This window comes from Atta colombica, unplaced genomic scaffold (genome assembly GCF_001594045.1).
Source record: "Atta colombica isolate Treedump-2 unplaced genomic scaffold, Acol1.0 scaffold105, whole genome shotgun sequence".
NCBI lineage: Eukaryota > Metazoa > Arthropoda > Insecta > Hymenoptera > Formicidae > Atta > Atta colombica.
The window spans coordinates 4,801,146-4,809,931 of record NW_017259190.1 but is presented as its reverse complement, the minus strand read 5'-3'; the positions used below and the strand labels follow the sequence as shown (position 1 = coordinate 4,809,931).

At 34.0% G+C, this 8,786-nt stretch overlaps 4 protein-coding genes across 5 annotated transcripts in view; 2 read left to right on the top strand and 2 right to left on the bottom strand.

Moving 5' to 3' along the window:
• LOC108690585 (post-GPI attachment to proteins factor 3) overlaps window positions 1-790 on the bottom strand; it is a 10,365-nt gene extending 9,575 nt beyond the window's left edge. For both annotated transcript variants that reach the window (XM_018197959.1, XM_018197965.1), the window contains exon 1: window positions 470-790. In XM_018197959.1, the coding sequence (XP_018053448.1) occupies window positions 470-605 (136 nt within the window). In that variant the 5' untranslated portion in view covers window positions 606-790. The remainder of the gene's footprint in view (window positions 1-469) is intronic.
• A 419-nt stretch (window positions 791-1,209) lies between these two features.
• On the top strand, window positions 1,210-4,711 carry LOC108690574 (switch-associated protein 70-like). Its single transcript, XM_018197950.1, has 9 exons — window positions 1,210-1,329; window positions 1,490-1,609; window positions 2,056-2,259; window positions 2,343-2,458; window positions 2,548-2,671; window positions 3,140-3,481; window positions 3,599-3,800; window positions 3,888-4,043; window positions 4,261-4,711. Exons 1-9 carry the CDS (start codon window positions 1,231-1,233, stop codon window positions 4,509-4,511), a joined length of 1,614 nt encoding a protein of 537 aa, XP_018053439.1. The 5' UTR covers window positions 1,210-1,230; the 3' UTR covers window positions 4,512-4,711.
• Window positions 4,712-5,400: 689 nt separating this feature from the next.
• On the top strand, window positions 5,401-7,245 carry LOC108689917 (coiled-coil domain-containing protein 65-like). The gene is made up of 6 exons (XM_018196879.1): window positions 5,401-5,541; window positions 5,606-5,858; window positions 5,945-6,168; window positions 6,244-6,636; window positions 6,839-6,976; window positions 7,051-7,245. The coding sequence occupies exons 1-6, from the start codon at window positions 5,401-5,403 to the stop codon at window positions 7,243-7,245; spliced, it is 1,344 nt and encodes a 447-aa protein (XP_018052368.1).
• Window positions 7,246-7,469: 224 nt separating this feature from the next.
• The window catches only part of LOC108689237 (THO complex subunit 5 homolog), a 5,188-nt gene continuing 3,871 nt past the window's right edge, over window positions 7,470-8,786 (bottom strand). Inside the window, exon 11 of the mRNA XM_018195928.1 lies at window positions 7,470-7,806. Coding sequence (XP_018051417.1) covers window positions 7,490-7,806 — 317 coding nt within the window. The 3' untranslated portion in view covers window positions 7,470-7,489. The remainder of the gene's footprint in view (window positions 7,807-8,786) is intronic.

Here is an 8,786-nt window from a genome sequence, read left to right as displayed (position 1 = left end):
TATATATATATATACAATAATTGAATATTATATATTCTAGTTTTGCAATGCTTTTTCAATCGTAGTGGATTCGAAATGATTCGAGATTCGAAATCAATTAACGACACTATACCAAGGTGGCGGTTCGATTCACGACATTTAAAAGTCACTTCATTCTTGTTATTTGTCAAATGTTAAACGAAGACAAATGGTGCTCATTAGTTGTCACTGTGTCAACATGAATCGGACCACGGCCTAAGAGATACTTTTTGCACTAGTTCATTTTTCTTCTTCTTCTTTCCCTCTGAAGAGAAAAGGAAGAAAGATGAACTGGTGCAAAAGTTCAACTAAAAAGAGCAACATGTACCTTTCGGGTTAACTAGAGTTAACCAATTTCGGATTCAAATTCACTATGGTCGAAAATGTTATTTGAAGAAAATATTAAAGAATTAAAAAAAAAATATGAAAAAAATCGCAGCTCGATCATTACCGTCTCTGCAGTTGTTATTGCGACACAGTGTTAGACATTGCTTGTATACCTGCGACCTATCACCTAACGAACCAACCGTATTTTCAATGAAACAAACTTGTAGAATCAATAAAAGAACCCATATTATTTTTGGCATGTCGCCCAATGTTGACTCATGACAGAATTACGACCGATTACGACATTTACGACAGTGCTAAGTACGTAGTACAACCGTATAACCTATAAGCTGTATTCACGAAGATGCGCAATAGCAAAATAACGACGTTGGCGCATTTCACAATCAGCTCTGGAGGCTGGAGGCTGAACGCAGAACGCAGCTGAGGCAGCAGTTGACATGTAAACTAGGCCAGAGAAGCTATGCTATGCCTGATGCCATGGACCATGGCCCGTGATCTGTGATCAATAATGACTGGCTGGCAGGCTGGGCTGGGCTGACTGAGCAGTGCCAAGAGTGCTTGCGAGTGATTGCGAGTGCTGCCAACAGTGCCGACTTGCCAAGTGACAGCTGATGACAGGACTTGAGAAGGAGTGATATCTTTGGAAGAACGTAAAGCGAGACGGAGAAGAAAAAAAAGATACGTCATCCACGGCTATTTAGATAAGAGATAAATATGCGCTTTCGAATGTCGGCGAGGAGCAATAAACAGACGGGATAGACCACGATAGATCACGATAAACCACAGAAATACGGAGGGATACTCATCAGGTGGAAAAACGGAAGCAGACACCTGTTGCTGTCGGCCTTTAGTTGGACGATTGCAATGGCTCATCTACTCAAAAACCTCACCAATAGTATCTGGCATGCATTTCACGCTCTACAGGCCGATGCCACCAACACGGTCGCCAAATCCAAGTTAAAGGTGAAACTTTGAATAATAAAATGTCATAAAATCCATTTGGATAGCTAAATAAGATCGTCCTCTATTCTATCTTCTACTATCTCTTTTTTGTTTTCTTTTTTCTTTGATATAAATTCTTATTGATATTAATCTTATTCATTTCGATGTTTGATTTTGATAGGTATTGACAGCCAACATTGGTACCTTGATGGATTTGTATGGCGTAGAAAAAGGCCTGGAGCATTACCGGAGTACGCAAAGTTTAACGTTCGATCAATACATCTATTATTTACAGAAAGAAGTAAGATCTCTTTTAAAATGCATGTATTATAAACTGAAACAATATGAATATGAGATAAATGTTAATATTCTTAATTATTTAAAGAAATGGTAGAATTTTATATAAAGATGTATACATAAAATATATGTGAATGTGTATTTCGAAACGTTTTGGCTCATACTTTTATTATTAATAAGTTGTAGCAAATACTTGACCGAGGCAAACTTGTAGGATATGTGAAAATTAAAGCAGGATATTCAGATACACAAAAACTAATTTTTAAAAGATGTGCAAGAGAAATTTTGCTTTATCCTCTTATTTTCAAAATGCAGATATCTTTGAATCAAAGTTTCTCAAGATATTTATTTCAAGTACCTTTTTTTTTGTTACCCTCACTCATTCAAAAACATTTGCTTCGTTTTTGCTCATCTAGCTTGATGCAGTCTGTGCAGTCTCAAAAATTTCAGGTGTTCTCTTCTGTAACTGACGCTACCTCGATACAAACATTGAAGACAATGGAAGAAGGGGTAGATGAAATTTGCTGGCTGGTTTGTAAAAAGATCTATCTGGAGAGATCCCATTCAGTTTTTAATGATCATAGTGTTTACCAATTGTTCAGAATTTACTGTCTGCTGGCCGAGACGGATTCAGATGCAACAGATTCTTATCTGGTTAGCGATTGCTTATAATAAATTATATAAACCAATGTCTTCAGCAATTTTTGATAATCAATGTGTCGCTTTTGGTGATGCAGGTGATAATGCATGGCGACGAGGTAGCGCGAATCGCTTCCCATCTAGTAATATCATTGGGTCTACAATGGGATGCGGCAGATTTCTCAGCTTTATCAGTGGCTATTGGAACATTTAGGTAATTTGTCATTTCCAGCTTTATCATATTAATCGCAAAAATAAAGATATAAAAAAATGCAATTTGTTGATGAAAAATTTATCGGGAAGGTTTCCCACATTTCTGGCAGTTTTGGAATCCAAATATAGTGGTGGTAATACTTTGGACGTTATGGCGTTATCAGAGGCGATTGACGATCTCTACCAGATTTACATAGAAAATGTGGTGAAAAAGGTAAATCGATGTGTATGTTTTGCTCCATTTTAATAAATTGAAGAAAATTTTATTCTCAAATTGACGGGTCTTCCTCTAAATTCATGCTATAATAATGCACGAGTACGTTCTGACAAGAATTATGCAAGAAGCGCATGATGTAGCATTTATCTATATTGTTCATTAAATAATAAAAAGAAGGATAAAATGATATTATATATCATCGTCGCTTCATCCGTAAATATGCTTCATCTGAACACTCCATGTTACAATCTTATGTTTACATACACATATAGTTGTAAAGCCCGTATCAGGTTACCGAGCCTGAATAATGAACGAATCACAATGACTGACTGATTGTGATGGTTCACTATGGAGTTGACAGTCGAATCGACCTGCAAAATCGGTAATCTAATATGGACTTGAGAGGAAACACAGATCGCGTGCATTACAATGAAATAATTTTTTTTTTTACAAATATCGTTGCAGGGCTATTTAATGAAGAAAGGTTTCTTGCTGCCAACATTACGATATTTTTGGTTTATCCTGCGTCCCGGTGAATTGACATATTACAAAGATCCCCAACAAAAAGAACCGTCCGGATTAATACTGCTGAACGCTAATTGTTGGGCCGATACTGTGACAAATGGTGGAAAACCCGATAGAAGATTCGTGCTTAGCACTCCCGAACATAGATGCATAGAGCTAATGGCAGAGGATCACAAAGGCAGGCTCCAATGGCTCGCGGCATTACAAACAGCCATTCAGCATTCGAGCGAGAAGATCGGTTATCAGAGAAGTTTAGCTAATCAACGAAGATCCTTGCGACAAGTAAATGCAAATTATTGAAAAAAAAAAAAAATACGTAAAAGATGTTTTAATAAAATTTTTTTAGTTAACAACGTTTTAGTTAACATTTATTCAACAACTTATATTATTACTTGCTAGGCTATTAAACAGGAAAAAGAAGAGACCAAGTTGGAACTTCAGCACGAGAGGCAAGCTAGAATCGCCGCCGAAATACAAGCTCGGAAATTGGAAACTCTATCGAAGGAGGAAGGTGCTAAAGTTCAACAACTAGAAGATGTTAAACAAAAATTAGAATTGCTGCTACAAGAAGAAAAACAGGCTCTACGCGATGAGGAAATAGGTAAAAAGCTGTTATAATAATCTAATTTTTATCATATTAGTTCTAGGATTGTATAATTTAGATAGATACGCCTTATGTATATTGCAGTACGAAGTTTACAAGCGAGAGTATTACGCGAAGAATGGGAGAAAAGAGAGCAATTAGAGAGACTGCAGCAGGAGCAGCAAGAATTGCTAGAGATGGAGAAGATGAAAAGAATGGAATTTGAACAGATGCAGAAGCAAAACGAGCAGCAGTTACAAAGTACATAACATTTAAATAATATGAAAAATAAAACATCTGACTTAAATCTTATTAGTTATATTAATATAATTCTTTCCAAAAGCTACACAACGTACACATGTATATTTCTTTCCTTTTATAGTTTTCATTTTATATTCTTAATGTTATTATTTTTATTCTTCAATTTCTATCTTTGAAAATTTCCACTTTTGCATTATTCTTTTATATTAATTTTTAGATGCTGAACTACGACTTCAGCACCTGGAAGCGGAAAGGGAGCATTTGGATACGGAGTTGCGAGCTGCACGCGAAAAGGTGAAACGTGCGGAAGAAGCTCAATTTTTATTGGAAGCACAAATCGTCACACGTCCCTTGAGAGGAAGTGAGAGGATTCGACGTACTCAAAGCTTTATACCGACAACAAAAGAACGACCGTTGTCCATAGAGAAAATTGACAGCAGGTCTATGACAATACAGAAGAATATATGACATAGATAGCTAAAAGATCGATACTCTTATCGCCCGAATTGCATTTAAGTCTTCCACCAAATAGAGTGACACAAAAAACCTATAGAATCTATTATACTGTTGCAGAACAACTATATTATATTTTCATAAAGAATGTAAGAAAATTCCATGCGAATTCGATAGTACCTTATTCTTGATGTCTTGCTTTATTCGCAATCTTAGCCAAAAAGTATTTAGTTTTAGTATTGTATAAACAGATTTTATATACGCAAATTCCCGTTCTTTATATTTGAAGATAATGTAATTTTTATCTTATAGAAGACAAGATACAATGTCCACATCCGTATATAAATATCGTACAAAATATATATTCTTTTTTTCGAGTGTATTATCATAGGAAAATATTTAATACAAATTTATACTTAATTATGTTGAAATATATATATATATATATATATGTACGTGTTAGTGTTAGTGTTAGTGTTAGTGTGTGTGTGTGTGTGTGTGTGTGTGTGTGTGTGTGTGTGTGTGTGTGTGTGTGTGTGTGTGTGTGTAGAATTGTAAAATATGTCTAACAGAGATGCCAAAATATTTTTATAAATTTTATAAAACTTATAAATTATAAAAAATTCCGTAATATTTTACTTGAGTCAGATTTTATTTAATTGGAATCAGATGCAATTTTTATATTTCACAGAGAGAGAGAGAGAGAGAGAGAGAGAGAGAGAGAGAGAGAGAGAGTCTTAAACTTAAGTTGAATCTATTGATCAAACATTCCATATGTGGTCGATCTTAACAATTGTGCTATGTTGAGACCATCGTATATTCCTAATGAAAAAAATTTGTATTTCGTTGAGAATAAATAATTTGAATAACTGACAACGATATAAAATCTTTAATTCACTGAAAAATGCCGAAAAAAAAGAAGGGAAAGGGAAACAAGTTGGCTCGCATGAGTGACGAAGAACGTGTTCGTTACTTACAGCACCGAGCCGAATTGGAGCTAGAGGCTAAACGACGTAAACAACAATTGATTGCAGCTTTTACTAAGGTACATTCAATACAAAATGGTAATATAATTTAATAGGAATTTTTAAATCAATTTTGAAATGTAGAATAAACTGAAACGTGAAGAGGCGTTCGCGCGATTAAACACTGCCAAAATCAATGAACAATGGCGATTTATTCTGCGCCGAATAAAATGTAAAGAACTTCACAAAAATGTGGAATATCTTTGGAATAATTTCGATCGTCTGATGAAGATGAAAAATCTCATGATACAGCGTTTACATAGTGAGCTAGAAGCAGCCGATGTTAATCACCGAAGGCTGCAAGAGGCTCACATTAAAATGATGGACTTGATAATTGGTAGCTTATATTATTGTAAATTTATATTATCGTTTACAATTATTATTAATAATTTATTATTAATATTATTATTAATAATTATATAGGAAGATGCAAACAAAAGTGTATTGATCTGCACGAATCTTTCGCACGCGAATATAATCGTGTAGCTTCGAACGAAACGAACGAATTAAATAGGATACGAAACAATTTAGAGCAGTATTGCAGTCAATTGCAAAATATAAATTTTGGACAAGATAAGAGAATAGAAAATATATTGATGCAAACAAAAATCCAAAATGCCGTTAATATATATAGCATCGCGTACTTGGTATGTATATTTTCCTTCCATTTTTGTGATTCATATGACAAATGTTAATAATTCTCTTGATCGAAAATATTTCAGAAAGAAGATTCCTTATCGTGCTTGATGCATTACGTTTCCAATGAGGTCGAGAAATTGTGGCGACAACTTAACGAAATGATAACTGAATATGAGAAAAATACGGAAGATAAGAGAAAACAGTACGAATACTTGAAAGAGCAGGATAATGCCCATCGTATAGACGTAGCACAATATCCAAAGCTGCAGACACAATTACAGAGAGTAATTAAGAGTCTGAAACAGGACACGCACGCATTATCACAAAAGCGGGAGCAAAGTATAATGAAACTGAACGATCAGATTATACATATGAGGAAGAAAACCAAAAATTTGAGACAGATATTTTCCATGAATCAAGTAATGGACACTGCCCAACTGAAGAAATTGACTATTATCAGTGCTAGCGTTCGAAAAGTAAATATAATATTAAATTATAAGATTATATTATTTTATAATATTAAATTATAAGATTATATTATTTTATAATATTAAATTATAAAACTTTTATTCAAATTAACTATCCAACTAAAAAATTGAAATACTTAAATGTTTATTATAATTTGGACTGACTATCCGGAAAAGTAGATATTTTAGAAATTCTTTGATTTTTTTGCAGGAATTGCAGAGGATTTCAGAAAAAGGCTCGACAGTACTCTCATTGCTGAGAATGTGCTCAAATTTGGAACCTTTCTCGCTGACTGTTCAAAAGTATACTTTACGCGATATGGGCTCCAGAAGGGTTTTTACGAGCTGTGTAAGTATTGTACGAATACAATAATAACACAAAAAAGCTTGTATCTTCAGTTTTTAAATAACGAGTACTTACAGATGTCAGAACCGTTTGATAAATTGGACAAATTTTGGGAACAATTCAATTACATTAAATCCGATAATATCTTTATGAAAAAAGAGTGTGATAAACTGTCTTTCGAAAACAAACAATTGAAAAACACTCTGCGCACATATCTCTTAACCATTTCTAAAGCTCCGGTTGCACGATCACTTACGTATATTTCTGTATAAATATACTTACTTCAAATGTGCCCACAAATATTTTTAAAATAAAATTTAAAAAAAAGTACTTTAAAATATATCAGATTAAAAGCTTTTGTTGAAATCTTTCAAGATGAAAACTAAATGTAATATTTGGGAAAGTTAAAAATCTAATTTTAAAAAACAATCTCACATCTTTTATTAATACTAATAGATTAATAAAGGAAATTGAAAAAAAAATATACACGCATCGATTGATATTTATACAATTTATTTAACGATGAGTGAATATACCTCCGCCCAACGATAAATATTTGTATGGCCGAGCGCGAGTCCGCCCTCTTACAGGATAGAAGAATATCTTTTCCTTTGGCGCCATGCTCTCAGTTTCCAAATAGATGTCGAAACATGATCTCAATCGTTGTATTTGCGCCGTTAATGTTGGGGACTTGGTCCACATCACATTGACTTCCCTTTCGATATCTCTAATGATATCGGCGGACGCTGGGACTGTTGGACTTATGCTTATGCTAAATACTGGTGCTATCTTGGGGTAATCTGACTTGATAGCAATCCTGGCCACAAGTTCGCCTAAAAAATGAATCAAATTTAAATGTGTGGAAGCAATCATTTAACAGTGTAGGTAATTTGATGTTATAATAATAATAATAATAATAATAATAATAATAATAATAATAATAATAATAATAATAATAATAATAATCATACTACTGCCACGACGAAGTATAGCTTCATAAAAGATGTCTACAGATAACACTAATCCCCGTTGGTAAAATTCCGGTGAAGCAACATAATTTGAGTAATTTTTCCAGGTCATAGTCGTGAATCGATGCAAAGACGTTGAGATTTTTTGTGGCACGGGATCTGTCGTACTGATAAATATTGGTAGATTGCCGGACTCTAGTTGTCGTATTTCCATACATAGATCCAGTCTCGCTTTTATGCGCCGTTTAATTTCTTTCAACACACTCTCCACACAGTCTTGTGCCAATTCTTGACTCGTCAGCTACAAATAAAAATGACATAAAATTGAATTTTAATTAGAATATGTTACTTTAATTGCGCATCTACCGTGGAAGAGATTTATATGTTTGAACCGTTATTAATTTTTTGTCTTACAAACAGAGCAACTATTTTTAACGTTTATGTCATAGGACATACATGTAAACATTTTTTACAAGGATGTGTACCTTTTGTTGTTGTTCGGTCGTGTCACATGAGACAAAGTGTAGACCAGCCATTCTTTGTGCCCATCTGTAAGGAATGCCTAGTCCCAAAGACGAAAATGATCCCAAATTATGCCGCGACAGCTGATACTGATTGGCAGGATTCGGACTCTCCAATCCTAAATCCCGTGGATACAATTCGCGAAGAACCGACTCGGATACTAGCATGTCTCTATTAATTAATCATGCAATTTAAAAGATTAGCTCAAACTTGTCGAATCAAAGGAAACAAGAGAAAAGTATTGTCACATTTGTATGTGTACACGAAATTTGAATGAAATTAATATTGAGATTTTATATATATATATATATATATATAACAAA

What these genes read in the sequence shown, in the direction of transcription:
- LOC108690574 (XM_018197950.1), top strand. Translation starts at nt 1,231, where the DNA reads ATGGCTCATCTACTCAAAAACCTCACCAATAGTATCTGGCATGCATTT. An exon ending in AACGAAGATCCTTGCGACAA is followed by an intron (nt 3,482 to 3,598) that starts GTAAATGCAAAT and finishes ATTACTTGCTAG; the next exon opens with GCTATTAAACAGGAAAAAGA. An exon ending in AAACGAGCAGCAGTTACAAA is followed by an intron (nt 4,044 to 4,260) that starts GTACATAACATT and finishes ATTAATTTTTAG; the next exon opens with ATGCTGAACTACGACTTCAG.
- LOC108689917 (XM_018196879.1), top strand. Translation starts at nt 5,401, where the DNA reads ATGCCGAAAAAAAAGAAGGGAAAGGGAAACAAGTTGGCTCGCATGAGT. An exon ending in TCAGTGCTAGCGTTCGAAAA is followed by an intron (nt 6,637 to 6,838) that starts GTAAATATAATA and finishes ATTTTTTTGCAG; the next exon opens with GAATTGCAGAGGATTTCAGA. An exon ending in GAAGGGTTTTTACGAGCTGT is followed by an intron (nt 6,977 to 7,050) that starts GTAAGTATTGTA and finishes GAGTACTTACAG; the next exon opens with ATGTCAGAACCGTTTGATAA.